Raw genomic sequence first — 18,453 nt, forward strand, 5'->3', positions numbered from 1 at the left:
TCTGCACCCGCCGAGCCCGGCCCGTGCCTGAGTGGACAAAGACCACGTGGACGTCCCCCCGGCGACTGCCACAAATCACCCGATCAACGAAAACAAAATTACTCACCTGTTACCAGGAGAGATCCCTGTGCTGGATCTTTGTGCCCAGCACTGACCTTAAAAAGTAATTACAACTGATTTTCAGATAGCCTGATTTTCCTCAATAGGATAACATTGCCTGGCTTTAGCCAGAAATTCTTTTAACACCATCGCTGCTAGAGAGATTTTCCTCCTGTGCTGGAACTCCTTATTTCCCATTGTTCATGACGAGCTCAGCTCGTCATGAGCAGGGAAGGGGTTAAGTGTCGATTTTTGAAACATACAAATATTCCTTAAAAATCGCTTGTGTAACAAAAACGATTTCTTTCAACTGTTTACAGAAGATGCACAAGGGCTGAATCCAGGATCCAGCATTGAGTAAGACTTGTGTTGTATATTGCAACAACTGTATATATTGCGTTGAAAATTCTATTGTTATTTGAAAGTATTTAACTGTAGCATCACATTCTGAGAAAGTATTTTTATACCTACTTGTGGTTCTAAAATAAAACAACAATATATTTTTATATACAAAACAATTGGCCGAGAGTTCAGTTCTTGAGTGTGTGAGACCATTTGCTGACTGGGTGTGTACAACAAATGCTTTACACGGTCCTCTGATACTGCCTTACTGCTCGACCAAGCTACCACTTTAGAGAGAAAGGTTATATCTAACTTTAACCTCGGCCAAAGCTCTGGGGACTGTGGGCACTGTGTACACTGTACCTTACTGTGGTGCAGTATACACAGAGCCACTTTCTTACACCTATTAAACGGCCAGGAGTAACTGCCCTTCCAAGATGGGAGGAAGAATGGATCACCTCCAGTCTTGAAAAAGAATACACGTTTTCTCCGTGAAGGGAATAGAGAAAAACAAAAATTTGCATCTGCCCAGTGGGCACTATGTTCCCAGCACCCACGTGTACTTTAAGTAGAATTACAAATTGGGAAAGGGGGTGCCTGTGTAACAATTCAGATGACATTCCCAATAGTATGCCTGGACACTGCACCTTGCGCATGTTCCAGGTGAACTACTAGCAACGTTTGAGAGTTTCAGAAAGTAGTAAACCTAAGAATGGCCCCTTTAATCTGAACACAATGCAGAGATCAAGCCTAAACCCCAACTCCCAGACCATTACCTGTACAACGTTGCCAGAGCCCGCAGCCAGCAGAAGGCTCTGGCTGAAGGAGAGGTGTCCAGCGCCCCCGGGGATGAGGTAGGAATACAGAGGCTTGTAGGAGCGGATGTCGTACACCTTCAGCTTCTTGTCCAGGCCTGCAGTGGCCATGTACCTGCGAGGGGAGGAAAGGAATGAGAGGGTCACAGAGAAAGAACAGATTACTATCCTTCATGGTAGGAGACCCTCTCACTTCAAGAGCATCTTATAGGGAATTCCACTGCGCATCGACCTGTGCATGCCACCGGACATGGAAACATGCATGCCCCCAATCCACTCTCGCTCCATCACTCTCCTGCTGGGAGTCAAGGAGCTTCTTAGCCAACCCGCCACTTCATATTCCAGATTAACCCACGCATTAACTCTCTTTTAATTATTTTCTTACACTCAGTGAACCCTTGACTTTCCCTACGCCTGTCAATCTTTCCTCTCACACGGCACCCTACACTGCCCCCTCCAACACCTCCCAAGTGACAGTCCTCCACCCATCCATGCAGCCACCACCATTCATCTTGCCACCATGAGCACAGACCTTTTATAGCTCCAGTTTTGTTGTCCTCATGTTCACCGCACTCCTTTGACCCAGAACGCGCCTCAAGGTACAAATCTCACAAATTTATATCACAAGCTCAAACCAGAATGCCAGATGCATCTTTGACTCACGTGCCAGTCTTTTCGACAGCCAGAGCCCGCACAGGTCCACGGTGACACAACATCTTTACCAAAGGCTCCTTCAGGTTCGGGCTCCAGAGAGAGACAGTGCCTGTCAGTGGTGAGGATGGAATACATTAGAGATTGAAAAGGAAGAGGTTACAAGAAAACACCAGGGGGGTGGGGGTGGGGGGGAGGGCAGAGGAAGAACTAATGGGGACAATAAATGTCTTGGAGGGGGAGGCTAATGTGTTGGTATTACACAGACTTCTCAGAAAAATAAGCCTTCGATGTTTAGATTTGTTTAAGCCGCAAATCCCTTGCTTCAGCGACAAGAAGAGGAAAACTAACACAACTTCTGATAGTTCGACTGGATGATCGGAAAAGAACACTCAGATAATGTGTTCTCTTCGAGAGGCTAACCACGCTGACTGCTGTAGCCACGAGTCAGACAAGGACTCCTTTCTTGTATAAAACCAGAGGACTCATCTGCGCAGGTGAGGGCCAATATCTGTTGAGAACAACTGATGACAAGCACTGGCGTTGCCAATAGGTCTCGCAGTAGGAAAGTTGGAGCTATTACAATTGCAAAAAACAATGCCTTTAATTTTTGTTTTCATTTTAAAAACATAAAGGGCTTTGTCATTTACAAAACCAATAGCTCCAACTTTCCTACTGCGAGACCTATTGGCAACGCCAGTGCTTGTTTTCTTAGACGGTCCTGTGTCACCTGTCAGTCCCATAACACTGTAAAAAGGATCAAGATCACTCCCACTGCTCACACCTCCTTCAAGCTCATTTGTGCATTTGCAGATGGACTTTATCCTGATACCAAGGTGTGCTTCATACTTCTATGTATAAATGCCAGAAAGCAGGCGACCATAGTATATTTATGGGCAGAAGTGAGCAAGTCTGACATTGGTGTAGAGGCAAACCATTTCGAATTACTCCCTCGTAAATATCGTCTTCCCACTGGTATGGTGTTTCACAGATGCATACATCAAGAAGGGTAGGCACTTTTCTTTTGCGGAATGGGGGCTTATCCACGACTACCTCACTCAAGAGTGGCATGGGTCGGGTCTGCTACACTGGCTACATTGTCCTTGCTATACTGCTGTGCATCCTCTCCAAAGGCGGTAGGGACGCTGCAAACTCTCTGAAATGAACAGATTCTTCTAACTTTGTTTTCCAACTACGGTGCAGGCTAGGCCATATGAGAGACTAGGCTCATTGCTGAAATACTGGAAGAAGTAACCCCTGCCATGGCCAATTACTTAGGTTGGATAAAAGATAGGTTTGATGCCAGACGAGTGTGCTCTTGCAAAATAGACTGGCTCTTGACAGTCGAAAGGAGGGGCTGAGCGGTAGCATGCACACACCTCCTTAACACCTGACTTAAGATGCATGAACAGATAAAAGGTGCTACTACTGCAGAGTTAAGATTTCTTTTCACCCTGCGGTTGAGGGCAAACATGAAGAGCCCGATATGGACCCCTTTCAGCAGTTGCTGTTTAGAACTGTCGGTACTGAGCACCGGCTGGACCCAGCCCACCTAACACCCTGCAGCTATCACTCTGCTGCTTCGGTGGGCGATCTTCTGTTTCTGAGTGCCCAGTAGAAGCCTCACTTCTTGCACCCCCAGCTCCCACGCCTGGGTGCTGTTTTACTTTGGGTTCTCGGCTGCACCCCTTCACCTTCTCCATCTTGTCTCCACTATCTATGCAGCTGATCCACGCCCCTCCTCCCCAGCAAGTCCCGTCATGCTGCCCTGGCCAGCATCTGTGTGAGTGCGCGAGTGTACTGTGAGTTCAGTGTAGGGGTGTTTGTATGAGTGCAGGTTGGAGTGCCTCACATGTGTGAGTGCAGGGGTAGTGGCCTGTCTGTCAGCTTAGATGGAGCAATGAAAGGCTAGGTGTTGCCGGTCCGCCACGCGCATGATGACATGAGGGACACCTCTGCCGGGCACGCGCCCGGAGTACTCACTGAGCGCGGTCTCCTCACGCAAAGCTTTCCAGATGCTTAGGCTGAATGACACCACCAGATACTGGAGACATTAGAAGAGACACTCCGCAGCGTGGGGGAAGGGCGGCTTCTTTGTGTTTGAACAGCTGTCAAACAGTTCTCTGCGTTAGAGACAATATTGCACCTTGTCGCTTACAGGGAACCTTTGCCAGGCGAACTGTAGCTAATGTAGACTGCAAACCTTCAGCCATTGTGCTGTTGAGCTGTGTGTGAACAGTGTGGCATGATGTGCGGGGGCAGACGCAGACAGGGAGCGCTCTTGGCACTGTTCAGCATGGATAAAAGACGCGTCCATGATGAATGTAGGAATTAGAAGCTGGACTTATTTTATAAGCTGATGCTCCCGCCGAAACGTGGAACCCAACCACTCTCCTCACATAGGACATGTTCTGTCTTTTTTTCTTCCTTGATACCACTGGCTTCCGGATTAGAAGTATAACAAGAATGCTACACAACAACAAGCGTTAAGAGCGGCCAGCCGGGAAACAGAAAGTACAGCCGGCCTGTGGCCGGCCATGATTCAATTAGGGGAGGAGAAGCCGCAGAGCGCACACTGGGCGAAGCCCTTTGATGTGCTGTGCGGCCGTGAATGCGCGTGCTTGTTTGGTCACGTGATTCACGTGAACTTAATGAAAACCGCAGCGCAAGAAACCCTTGGTTTGACGAGGATTTCGAGCACTTGAATTCTCGCTCCCTCAATGCGCTTGCGCGCATTGTAGGTCACGAGACCTAAAAAACTCCTTTTAAAAGGTACGGATAGTAGGAACCATTTGTCAGATAATGCCCCCTTGCTGCCTAAATCCAAGGGACCTTCACCTACAGAGAGAACACTCCATATGTTGTTGCTTCTGTAGATGCTTAAAGGCTCTTCTTCTTTAAAAGTAGGATGGTAAACACATTCCCAACAGAGCCATGACTCTGGACATGTACATCAAAAAGATAAAACTCTTAAGGAAATAAGAGATGAGCCAAGGGACTCGCCTACAGAGAGAACACTCAATATTGTGTTGCTTCTGTAGATGCTTTAACCCCTTGCACGCTGATGACGAAACCGCTCCGTCATCAGCTGCGGGTGCGCTGTGCTGATGACGGAGCGGTTCCATCATGGCCCGCTCGCCACTCATGCGCGGCGCAAATTCTGCGCCTGCGCTGATCGTTCTATTGAGCGGGGCGGGCCATGACGGAACCGCTCCGTCATGAGCACAGCTCAACCTAGGCTGGTGACGGAGCGGTTCCGTCACCAGCATGCGGCCGCCCCGACCCCTTAGCACTGCGGCGGAATAGCCGCCGCAGTGACGGGGTTAATGGCTCTTCTTTAAAAGCAGGATGGTAAACACACCCCCACCACAGCCAGGACCTTGTACATGTACATCAGGAAGACAAACTCTTAAGGAAAAAAAGAGATGAGGGCAACTCAATGCGATGAATAGGTGCTCTATTTACTTTGTTAGTAATATTCGGTAAGAGTGGTGGGTAGCTGGGTATGAATCTACAGTACATTTAACAACTAACCATTCCCTGAGGCACCAAACGCCCATGTTCTCACCTCAGGCCAGTCAGTTACTAGGCACAGGAACGTGTCTCTGGAGGACAATTCCAAAAGTGTGCAGACTTCAAGGGAATAGTGAAGCCCAATGGAAGAGGGAATTGCGTCTCTCAGATTAGGAGGGAGTTTAAGTGCTGGACGGAGAGCAGGAGTCTGGGGTACCCGTTTCCTAGGGCACCTCCAGACACAACTAGATCACTAAGGTTTTTTTTTTCTGGCAGAGTTTTCTATAGTGCAAAAATCGGTCCAAGGGTGTCCAGAGGGCTTTGCCATTGAACTGTAAGTTACGTGCATTCCATTCCATATTCAGATAATGGCCAAGACATCAGGCACAAAATACAACCAAAGCATAAAGTGCTACTGGGAAAAGCTGAGAGTAGGGACCATCTCAAGATGTAGAGTAGCTGGTTACATACATCATTGAGAAAGCGCAGGAGACTGGAGTTAGTTCGGATTCCACAACCGTCCCAGGGGCAGGCAGGGGATTCAGATGCCTAAATGTGCATCTCTGGATTAAGAGGACTTTTTGGTCTCTTGTGAAAGACTCAAACAAGGGATTGGTGTGAATCCGCGGGCACGTTGCTCTATTTTGGGACAGCTTCCTGAAAAGAAGCTAGAGTTTGTTTTCGTTTCCTGAACCTCAGTGGTTCTAGAAGGAGTTAGATTGCATTCCGCATGGCATCCACAAGATGGTGTGAGCTTTTGAGCCAAGTATTCTGGAGGGACCTAATCAGGACTTTGTGAGAAATGCAGACCCCTTGAAGATGCTTCGAGCTTTGATAGGGAGCTGGTGATGGGCAATGAGCACTGAGGAGTCGTAATCGAAGTGTCTTGCTCCCGAGATAAGACTTTCACAAGAATTCAGGACTGCCTTAATGGAGGCCAGGAGCAGCCTGGGAATTCCCGCAAGGAGGACGTTAACATCATTCAGCCTGGAGAGGACTAGAGCTTGTACACCTGTTTGAAGTCTTAGCCAACACGGATGAAAGGTTTCATGTTTAAGTCTAACCTGGACTTGAGAACTATTGTCTTCGTTTTTCAAGGGTGCTTGAAGATTTAACTCCTTGTCGATGGTGATCTTGAGGGATTTGAGGTATCTAATGATTGACAGATCATAGTCTATCGCATTTAACAAGCATAATCATTTTTGGACGGATGTTGAGGTGTTGAAGTGGTACAAAAGGGGGTGGTGATGGACGGAGCATCTGAATCAATCAAACACTCACACCCAGTCAAAAGATCTGGGTCTAATCCATCACCGTTCTTTAGCCCACTCTGCCTTCCCAGTTCAGACATGGCTATATGCAAATCAGTCTGACCCTGTGCCTCATGGGAACAGTCCAGCCCGAACTGCCAAGCCATGTCTTCCCTGGACCGGAAATAAGCTTCCGGGGACCGGTTTCTGGCATTCCAGCCGTCTTCAGCCAGGCTTACTTGAATCAAGTGGCAAAGTGAGCAAGGGACTCACGTCTGAGCATACCCTGCCATAAGTGCTTATGTCCTCTGGGTTGGCTCCCATGTTTTGAGGAGGGGTGCGACGACCCATTTTCAGACGCTCTGCGACATCTCCCAATGAGAGGTTGATCAACAGTGTCCGGGAAGGAGAGATGCTTCAAATGTACTCTGATGAACCCAGAGGGAATCAGGTCCTCGTTGTGAATGGATGGTTTTATATTTGTGATACCAATCCCTCTTTCTTGAAGTGATAGGTTCCAAATCATGCTGGATTTCAGAGTGAACACTGGGAGGGAGCTGGGACTCTGGATAATGAATGTATTATTTTATTGATTTCCTCCATGGAAAAGCTGCAGGTTTCGGTCTGTCGCCTAATACGCTAACATTTCTCTGGCATCAAAGATGCTGTTGTGGGTCTTTTTTCAGGGCAGAAAGGAGATATATTCAAGGCTCAGCGGTTTGGTTTCCATCTCTGTTCACTCAATCGGAGCAGACTTCTCCGCTGACGTAATTATTGTACCACCGTGCAGACATCTTGGGCTTTGCCTTCTAGGTTTACTTCGAGCCTTCTCATCCAATATATTGGACATCGTTTTTTATAATAATTTGCAAGGGTTTGAAGGTCACATGCTTCCTTCAAGGTCTCCAGTAAGTCTAACATTTACTTTCCCCAAAAGGAAGCCGGGAAGCCAGAGCCATTGGTTATGGGGACAGACTTCAACAGAGCCCAATAGGGGCAAGCCCAGTGTCCTTGCATTCAGGGAAAGGTCCCTCAGTGAACACGCTAGTAGGGGGGCATCACTACCCAATCCAGAGACTCCACATCACCCACCCACTCCAGACTGACATTTACTGAGAGCAGGTCACAGGCTGGCCCGTCCACCTGCAGAGCATTGTGGGATTTTTAAAGATGACAGAATCCATTGATGGTCATCAAGACCTCTCCCCTCAGCTTAGCTTCCTGAGGGAAACTGCAAACCTGGTTTCTCCCCTCTAAGATTCAAAGGGTACTCCTGGTGAGACCGGTGGAAGAGTGCCTTTGGTCCAGAGAGAGACTTTGAACCGTCAAGCTAACCATCGGAGTAATTAACTTGGCCCAGCATGGTAGATCAAAACCTGAATCTCATTAGGGCCGGCTATGAAAAATATTACAAATATCTCAGTGCATGAAGGAACTCATGCATGCCACAACGACTATTTTAGAAATGTGTGGCGGAAATGGAAATCTATGAACCGGCACATGAAGGAATGTTCAATGTTGAGCCAATCCAAAATGTAATGGTGGACAGTTTTAAGTATAAATTCAGTTAATCCCTACAGACATACGCTTTAGTAGAAAATAGAAGGAACTCTTTATGGGTGCCCGATTAATTATAAAGGCTACATAGGCCATAAAAAATTTATTCTGGGCCACATCGGCAACAAGGGCAACTGTGAACAGATCGCAGGATGAATCAAGACAACAAGGACGAAGATGTTATAACAAGCTGAATGGAGCCATTAACCTCGATATGGAAGATAAACCACAGAATGAAACTCACCATTGTGGTGTCCCAGATGGATGATGGCGTTGTACGGGTTCTGAGCCATGACATCCAGGCGGCCGGACTTGGTACAGATGGCAGCGACTTCCTTCCCGATGGAGATATCCAGATACTGCAGAAAACCTGTCGCACTCTAAAGGGATGGGGTGGGAGAGGTTAAAAATCATTACCGTAAGTGTGTGTACTAGTGCTTAGTTATTTAAAACGTGTCAAGGCCCTGCTCGGGAGGCCACTGCAGCCTGCACCACCCATTGCCCCTGCCAATGACAGGACAAACAACGCCTGCAAGTGTGACAATTCAGACTATTCCTGGTCAACCAAAACTAAAATCATGATGTGAGCTGCATTTTTAATGCCGATTGACTTATTAAACACTGTTGTTGGGCTCATCTAAAAATTAGACAAACAGCGCCACCATCTGGTTGACTGTCACTAGAGCGGGTGCTGACAGCTAAGTGCCGGTGCTGAGCACCGGAAACCATCGGCTCAAATTAAGCACTAGTGTGTATGGAGTGGCACCTGATAATACAAAATTAAGACAACAGAAAGGAAAACACAAACCATAGGACTTAACAAGCCATAGGCCAGGAGAACAAGGGTTATAGATAGGAGGGTACCAAAACTCTAACACTGTATATATTTGTACACAACATTCTGAACAACTTTTTTCATACAGTGAGGAGGGCTTTTTTGCACAAAGGAGTATTAATACACATATGGTCACCTCATGGCCGTTCAATTTAAAAGTGAGGGCTTAATAAGAGAACTGTACACACAATACACCTAGAATCCCACTCCCAATGGGGCATAAGCACAGAGGCCGCTCCCCTGATCCACCAGAACTTACCACCCACCCACCCTGAAAGCAGTAGACTCACACATGTGGCCAACAGGAAGTGGTAAGGCAGGAATTCCATGCGCAGCACATCGTTGAACTTCTTCACACAATGCAGCTCCACACCTTGATTGTCGTACATGTACAGCCACTTTTTCTGTGCCACAGCAAACATGTTCTCGGTGTGCAACCACCTGAAAGAGGGAAACGCGTAAGTCACCAGGGCCAACAGGTGTGTCCATTCATCTGCAACAGCATCAGCACAACCGGCAACACAAACCACTTGTTGCTATCATGCAAAGAAGCCTTCAAACACGCCGATAACAAATAAAATCATAAACACATAGCATTCCAAACCATACATCATCATTTCCCTGCACTTTTTGTGTGAGAGTGGGTGAGTGGAGGGTAAAAGAATACACTTAATAATGTTAGTTGATGGAACTGCGACAGAAGAGTAGGGACAGGTACAAGAACAAGTAATGGAGTTGATTATAGCTCTCAGAAGTCACTTGAGCTTGCTGGAGATGTGATGAATCTCAATCACTGCGGCACAATATGTGATACTTTAGGGGCTTGGTGAATAGTAAATGTAATGGGCTTGAACAAACAGCTGCAAAACAAATGAGGGCAAAAGCTATTTTGGAAGTGCGAGTTGGGATGAAATGACCGAGAACATGAACTACAAGAAGGGCCCAGTAGCTATTGATTGTGCCAGAAGGGCAGTGGAGGCATTCCACAAGGAGAACTAGAGGAGCCCAGATATTCTTGGTCAGGTGGCCACGCCTGTCTCCACCCAGAGGTGACGTCACAAGACCTATATACCGACTAACTAGACGCAAATGAGATCTGGGATTGTAACCGATAAAAGGCCATTTTATATTGACAGGTCTGACCACTGTGTAAATGTATTTGTAGGTAGCTGGCTCTCTATATACCATGCCAAAAAGAGGTATCATGTGCACAGAGTCCAGTGGATTTCCCGAGTTTTACAGAAGCTAAAGTAGATAATAGTAACGCTCTTTTGTGGTCGTGTGGGAGAGCAGTTGAGCTTATCGGAGGACAGTGTTAACTTTAAGCATTTGTTGAATACACAGTGGCAATAATTTAGGCACACATTGAATAAATAAATCCAAGACCAATTTATAAAAATAGTACTTGCTTATATTTATTTAGCAGAACCACAGAACTTTGTCTTGGGTAAATACGTTTTGCAATAGAAATACATTTCAAGGTAAAAAGTGGACAGTGTAATGTTCAGACTTTGCAATGTTAACATATGGGAGAAAGGAAACCATTCAGCATGCATAAGAATAACATCGACTTACAAGACCAGTCTTTGGAAGTTAAGATCAGAATTGGGTAACGTTCAGTTCAGTACCAACGGTGCACCACCAACTGCACGGGGTGGGGTCAGATGCAGGGTGAAAACTCGAGGTCGGGAACCCAATACATATCGAAGGGGAATGGGACAATCAGACAGGGGCTGCTTACAGGTAAGTAGCAGTCTCTTGGGGGACAAGTCTCCAGGGGTTGAAGCAAGCATTGGACGGGATCCAAAGCAGCACCAACACAACACCACCAGCGGCACAGGGGCAGCCAGGTGCAGGGTGCCAACACAGCAGTGGGCACCCGATGCAAAGCAATGGAGAAAGGCCAAATTGGACAAAGGCTGCAGGCTCAGGCCAGGAGGCCAGTCGAAGAAAACCAATAGCTGGAGAGGTAAGTTTCAATGCTCAGGGATGTAGAGACACTTTTGGTCCTCTTCACTAAGGCCCTGGGCGGACAGGTGCAGGGGTGTCTTTAGGTGTAGGTAACGGCTTACTAGCGCAGGCCGTGGTGGTGGGGGGGGGGGTTGTCTCTGCAGGACACATTAAGGTGTCTGCGAGGGGTCAGCTCACAGTGGACTCTGCTCTCGAATGCTGGGGAACCTTGCTAGAACCGGTGGGGCATTTAGACTCATGCCCGATGCATCGGGTGCAGAGGTGGGACCGGTGGCAGGCTTCGCGGTTTTTTAGGTCATAGAGTCTTTACTTTGAAGATAGGGGTTTGGCGAACAGGTCTGCTGTTCTCGGGAGCTTTTGGTCTTTATCGCAAGCAGGCAGTCCTCACAAGGTTCTGGAGGCCACTGGGCTGCAGGAAGAGTCATTTTTGGGTGAAGGATTATCGAAGGCTGCAGACAGGCCGCTAGGGCTGGTACTAAGTCAGCAGTTCTCTGCAGTCTTCTCTGCTGGTACGACTCTGTGGTGTCTGGCTCGTCGTAGGTCATCTGGAACTGAAGTTCAAGGCCTGGGGATGCCACCTAAATACTAGGTTTAGGGGCGTTACAAGTGAGTAACAAGTAGTGGCCAATGGGCCCCTTACCTGGGGTATCTACACCCTCTATTATGCCCACCTCCTGTGGAAAGAGGACATATACCTAGCCCTGATTGGATATGTTCCACCATCTTCAAGATGGTGGGCACTGAAAAGTGTACTTCACCTCACCTCCCGCACCTGAGGGATGGAGTTGGCAGAGGGGGGTACACCTCCTATTCTTTTTAAGTTTTCCAGTCTGTCCTCCAGCCAAAAAGGGGGTGAGGACAGGAAGTGGGTGCCTGCTCCCTCTAACAGGAGAGGCTGGAGTTGTATTACAAAGACAGCAAGGCATTTGAAGCTCCCCGCCGCGGATTTTTCTTCCTGACTGAGGGGAGGTGTGAATCCCTCCATCCAGGAAAGGCATTGTGTGCTTAACCATGAGGTCAGAACACTGTCTGGTGCTAGCAGGCTGGCTCAGGCCAGTCTGTCACCACAATAAGGATTAGTAGGTTATAGGGGACCCCTCTCCGGGGTCCTCTGTGTTCAATTTTTAAGACATCTGACACTGGATTCAGTGCAGGTTTATTATGCGCAGAGGTTTGGTACCAAACATCCCATACTTCAGCAAAGCCATCATGGACCTGGGGAACTTGTAATGATTAGCATCCAGCTCGTGTTCTTACGAGGGCTTCCCTAGTTACTTACAATATCAAGGAATCTACAGGAGTATTGCAGGGGTTTATCTGCTCATGCAGACATGTGCTCACAGGAAATATAGTGCACCCTGCCTTAGGGCTAAGGCCTGCTAGAGGTGTGTCTTACATATATCTCATGCAGTGTTTATGGGCACGGCATGGATTGCGTGCCATGTCGACTCTTCAGTTTTGCCCATACCAAGACACACAGGCTGTAGTGGCAGGGTGAATGTGCTCAGTGAGGGGTCCTTTAGGGTGGCACAATTAGTGCTGCAGCCCACTAGGGGCCCTCTTTAACAACAAGGCTCTTGGTACCACGGGTACCTTTTACGAGGGACTTAGGTGAGCTAAAGGGGTGCCAATTGTGAATACAAAAGGTACAGTTTAGGGAATGAGATCTGACCCAGGGGACTTGGTTGGCACAGGTCACTTGGTTGGCAGGGACCCTGTGCACTTAGAGTTGAAATTACATGATTTTCCAGGCAAAAAGTGGGGGATAACCATGTCCAAACAAGGCACTTTCCTATAGTATTACTGCAATATTTTATATGTAATTGCCACAAGCAGTGATGGAGCTCACAGGGGAGTGTTCTACTCCATTGCTAACTCAGAGGAAAGGTTTTGAGTAGCTGTTGTGTTTTTCAGGCTTCCACTTCCTCTTAAAAATGCTTTCAAATTGCTACGCTGTGTAGGAAGGTGGATACCTGACTATGGTTACCCCAGATTTTTTGCCTAGTGTTTAGCTGGTTTTCGACTTAGCCTGGGGCCCTGATTAGCAGGATCCCAGGCCAACTATCTGCTCTCTCTTTAAAACGGACTCCATGTACCCTAGGTACAGCTCCAATTGGATACTGATATTTGATATTTGAGGGGGTATTTCTAAAGCGCGGCGTTCGCTCCGGAGGGAGCATCATGGCGCTGAAAATTCTGAATGCCCGGTCGAATAGTGGCGTGAGGGAGGCTAGATGGCGGCTCTGGTCCAGTCGTCGGGAAGGTTAAAAATCCACGTTTTGAGAAGTTTTCTGAAAGGCTTCTCTAGGGTCTGTTGTCTCAGGTGTTTAGGCATGCTGTTCCAGGCTTTGATGGCCAGGGAGCTTAAAGTTTTCCCACCTTTTGACTTCAAGTTGTACCTGGCGGAGGACATGAGATTGTCTTGGGCAGAACGAAGGGAACGACTCGGGTTGTAGTGTGGGAAGCGTCTGGTTAAGTATTTAGGGCCCGTTTTGTTAAAATCCCCGGAAGGCAACGGTGAGTATTTTGAAAAGTATTCTCTTATGAAGGGGTAGCCAATGCAGGGTATTTAGGGCTGCAGAGATTGAGGATTTGCGGGGTAATTTTAGGACCAGGCGGGCAGCCGTGTGAAGGACGCTTTGGAGTTTGGACAGAGTGGACTTTTTAGTCCCAGCAAGGAGGCCGTTACAGTAGTCAACGCGCGAGATTATGAGGGCTACTGTTACAGTTTTTCTGGCCTCAAGAGGGAGAAAGTCGAAGAACTTTCTAAGAGATTTAATTATACCGAAGCATCTGCCGGCAACAGTCACCTTATGAGCCCCTGTACAGTATACTATAGGTACCCAGGGCATAGGTGCATCCAAGGCCTACCAGGGGCTGCAGCATATCTTATGCCACCCCTGGCTGGCCACTCAAATTGACACAGCTGGCTGATCACTCAGCTGGGGCAAGGTGGTGTAATCACCCCTTGCTTAGATATAGTATACCTATATCTAACCTTATATCTGGACACATATACACCTATAAGTCACTCCTATTGCAGGCCTTATCAATCCTGGAGGCAGAGTGCTTGGTTTTATGTGAGATGGTGCTCTAGCATTAGCTGAGCCTTTATGCAGCTTTCGGAACCATGTCCTTTAGCTGTTCTAGGATATTGCCATAGCATAAAAATTGAAAATTGTAAATTGATACTTGTATAGCGCACTACTCACCCGCAAGGGTCTCAAGGCGCTTGTACGAATACCGCTGTGGAACCCATCCTGGCTTTCCCTGTGAGGCGTCCACTCCTGGGCACCCCCAAGGTGGAAGCCAGGCATCCTTAGCGTTGTGGGGGCCGTTGTGGAGATTAAGCAAGCTATTGCCCAGAGTTGCAGAGTGGGACTCCATGATTGGAATAGGCACCGAGGCGAGAATTATCCGGTCCGTGGAATTTTTGAGCCCAAGACCCGCCGAGGCGGGGAATTGAACCCCCGGCCTAGACCTCTGCATCAGGGTCTGTTGCTCTTATCATTGAGCCACACTTCTCCATATACTCTTAAGTGCATTATAATCCTCGCAGTTAGATGCTAACTATGGTTTGGCTTTATCAAAACATGTCGAGTAAGGTGTCATACGATTTGGAATACTACCCCCTCGCCAGTTCCGGCGACGGGGGTAGCATTCCACCCTTCTAGAGGGAGAAGACATGTTGTTCCTACTATTCCCGGTTAAAGTTAACCAGAGCCTCAGCATCACAAAATGGATGCTGCTGCCACAGACACAAGTCTGACCTCCTGCTGCTGGGAGTCATTCCAGCGAGGGAGGCTTGGACAATAGGTTTCCTGCCTTGGGAGGTGCTAGCACCACCCCAGACAGGACTTTGTGTATTGGGACAGGGAGGGCTGAAAGGATTGAGACACTGCCTGGGGTACACAAGGTGTCCCATGCATAGGCCAGTTCAAACTGGTGCTGGGGCACTCCAGTCCCAGCTCTGGCGCGAAACTGGACAAAGGGAAAGGGGTGTAATCACCCCCTTCCCTGGTCCCACCCATTGGAGGGACCTAGCAGGTAATCCAGCCTCTAAGATTGGTATATAGGTAGGAGCTGAGTCTAGAGACTTTAGATTATCCTGACTGAAACACTGAAACGAAACTCTGGACCTTCATCACTCTACTTTGGAAGAAGACGACTGAAGAATCTCCCTTGTGGTCAATGAGTGACCACCCTGCACAAGCAGGCACCATCCAGCGATCGACGACTTGCTTTGCTGCCGCCTCACGCCAGAGCCCGAGCCCAGAGCCTAACAAGAACCGGATTCCCAGACATCCAATAGCCCGATCCACAGTCCTTGCAAAGCTGAGACCCGTGGAGGCGACGAGAGACGTGGGACCAGGCATCTTGAAAAGTCTGCGACCTGCTAACTGTGCAGCCCCCGAGGCCTCCTCGAAGCTGTGCATTGGGGATTGAGAAGCCCCAGCCCCGAGCAGCATCTGCACCAAAGATCAGCCCTGCACACTCCACGAGTTCTGCGTGGGGCCCTTTTGCATTTTCCTGCTCGACGCGTCTACCCCGTCACTTGCCCGTTGGCTAGTGGCCATCTTGGCGACGATCCTGTGAAACTTCACCGCTGGTCTGGTTGCTCCAGACTGGCCCTTGCTTCCCTCAAAAGAAGCAGCCCCTCAGACCTTGCTGGTCTGAGTAAGAAGCCTACATCGATTCCTGCGTGGGTTGCCTTTGCCAAGGCTTGTTGCCTCCAATCTTGAAGCCGACACCGCCGACAGGAAGAGCCTTCGTGGGACAGTCCGTGCCTGACTCCTGGTCGTTGTCGATGACTCCTGGTCCACGTGGCTGCAGAGACAAGCTTCCCATCAGTACCTGATTGCAACGCGACATTACCTGGTTCCATCCTGGTCACTGGCTAGTGACCCAGACTGTGTCCCCTCTGCTTTCAGGTCCTCTTCATCTTCGATCCACCCTTGGATCCAACCGGACTCTTCTCTTCTGGCCGCCTGCTGCATCTTTTCTCCATGGCTCCATAGATCTCCACGACGAAACCCAACACACTTTGGGACCTATGCACCCGCTTCCTGTGGGTTAGGTAACGCGAGTACTACGGTGCTCCTGTAGAGGTTTACACTCCTAGTGTCCTAGTTTCAAGTGGTTAAGTACTATTCCAGTCGGAAGACTCCTAAATCTTTAACTTTATAACTTTTACGCACCCATTGACTTCTATTTGGGAACGTGTGTGGCTTTAGATGCTGCACACGCATCCCGTGGGCCTCCTGCTCCCTAACCATTGTTAGTCCAGTGTACCCCCAGCGATTCCCAAGGCCCTAGGCCTTACCATGGTTTGTGACGTGCTACTTATACCACTTTTTTAATATATGGTTTGACGGGCCACCCCACCCTATCCATAATTGTACAACTTTTGTCTATTCTATTAAGTTACTTGTTTTGCGCTTGTGCTTTTGTGCTCATAAAGAGTTCAGGGGTTTGTTTAGAAATAAATACATATATATTTTAAATATTTATCCTGTGTGGGGTCCTTTCATTTGGTATTAAAGGGATTGAATATGGTAAAACAGCTGGCTTCACATGCCCTCTTGAGTTTAGCCTAAGACTGCTTTGTCCATGCTACCCCTAGGATAGCTGGTCTATAAGGTTGACTTTACAACCATCACCCTAAGGGTTGTTTGGACTGGTGCAAGGTGCTCACTAGAATAGTGAACATCATATGCCAGGCCAACTTCTCACACGCTGCACCTGAGTATAATAGAATCTGTATTTTGATCCCACTGGAGAATGTTCAGTCTTTTGACAAATTTTACGTTTGCACCCAACACATACTTATGAACCGCTCGCTGCCCAAGGGAAACCGGCTCATCTTCCCCAGAGTGTTGTGTCAATTCTCCCCTTGTAGTTTTGGGAACAATTCACCTCCGGATGTCCATTATCTGGAGGCATTCAGACTTGAGTCGAACAGTTTGGTAAACTGGATTGACTTGGAATTAGATCAAAACTGGCTATTCTCGGCTTGGCGTGGGCCCAAGTTTTCACTATGCACTACGCAATAGGAGCAAAGCATCCTTTGATCAAGTTTACCACATTTTGTAGTTTCAACTGATTCTAATAGAGCGACACAGCACTAATAAATAAATAAATAACAACACCACATTTTATAAAGTGGGCAGCAGCCTCAAAAGAGGTGTCCCAGCGCTAGGTATAGGTATACACAGACCCAAATGCAGCGATAAAACTTCGCTAGCTCCCACACTAGAGAACCAAGTTTTATTTGTTTTCCTAAAAAGATAAGCTGCCTGAATCGGATGACCCGTCACCATTGCAGGACACATACACAACTTTTCTGCAGACAGCAAGAAGTACTGTGCATGCAGCGATACTACAGCTACATGCACGCCCAGCCTCCCTCACCTGATATCATTGACGGACTCCATTACATTCATCTCACACGTCAGCTGCTTGGAGTTCCAGTCTACGGCGGCCACATGTCCCCTCCGACCTCCCAGGAGAAGATGCCTGTGGAAAAACAACAGGGAGGCCAAGAAAATGCAAGGTCATCAAACAACACATGAACAAGAGATGACAAACGGCAAAGGGTCTGCTAATAAATACAACTCCACCAAGAAAAGGACAGGCAGTCACCAACATAGCTCTGACATGGACAGCTGGCGTATGAGAAGGCGGTCTGAAGAGTTCACTGTACTATGTATACAGGGATGGAAGGGACCTTGACTGCACTCGTATTTGCATGGGCTGCACAAGCCTTGGATTCCACTTATTACCTGCCATTGCGCGAATAATTCACTCTGTATGGACCAAACTGATTCAGAACCAGGTTGAAATACTGCAATGAAAGAAAGGGATTAGATGTGTGGAGTGTAATGTAATGGTATTGTAACGGATAAAAGAAATGTACACAAGGCCCATGCTCACCTTTGAGCCGCTGGTGATGTCTACTGCTTCTGCAATGTCCTGCTGCTGGATAGTACAGGTGTCTTCTCCCTCGTCGCCTTCCAGGAATCTGGGAGAGAGAGAAACGTTTGCCACAGTCATAAGCGCTCATCCATGGTATTCTGATCTTGGTGAAAGCCAAGGCAGAAGGAGAGGAAACTGGAGCAAGGCACCACAGTGGTCTTGCTTTTAATGATTTTAGAAGCCTTGTGATTGTGATGGGCCTAGCAAACAAGGGCATGAGAGTAGTCCAAGCACCTCCTTACCCAGCTTCCTCTGGCAGTAACATATCGAAGCGTGCAGCCTGCTTTTTGGCCAGCTCCACTTTACTTTCGAGGGTTGTTAGCTCATGCTTCAGTCTCCGATTTGACACCTGGCTCTGCGGAGAGAAGACAAAGCTAAGAAGTGGCTGGAAGCATTGTCACAGAGACATATATGCAAAGTATCCTGGGTAGAAGCAGTCTGAGTA

At 48.0% G+C, this 18,453-nt stretch overlaps 1 protein-coding gene across 1 annotated transcript in view; it reads right to left on the reverse strand.

The window, feature by feature from the left end:
- WDR46 (WD repeat domain 46) overlaps positions 1 to 18,453 on the reverse strand; it is a 61,743-nt gene that overhangs the window by 33,701 nt on the left and 9,589 nt on the right. Inside the window, exons 4-11 of the mRNA XM_086920630.1 lie at positions 18,251 to 18,363; positions 17,967 to 18,054; positions 17,816 to 17,877; positions 17,445 to 17,549; positions 9,353 to 9,503; positions 8,472 to 8,607; positions 1,920 to 2,019; positions 1,218 to 1,371 (exon numbers count right to left, since the gene is read on the reverse strand). Coding sequence (XP_086776756.1) covers positions 1,218 to 1,371; positions 1,920 to 2,019; positions 8,472 to 8,607; positions 9,353 to 9,503; positions 17,445 to 17,549; positions 17,816 to 17,877; positions 17,967 to 18,054; positions 18,251 to 18,363 — 909 coding nt within the window. The remainder of the gene's footprint in view (positions 1 to 1,217; positions 1,372 to 1,919; positions 2,020 to 8,471; positions 8,608 to 9,352; positions 9,504 to 17,444; positions 17,550 to 17,815; positions 17,878 to 17,966; positions 18,055 to 18,250; positions 18,364 to 18,453) is intronic.

This window comes from Lissotriton vulgaris, chromosome 5 (genome assembly GCF_964263255.1).
Source record: "Lissotriton vulgaris chromosome 5, aLisVul1.2, whole genome shotgun sequence".
Classification (NCBI taxonomy): Eukaryota; Metazoa; Chordata; class Amphibia; order Caudata; family Salamandridae; genus Lissotriton; species Lissotriton vulgaris.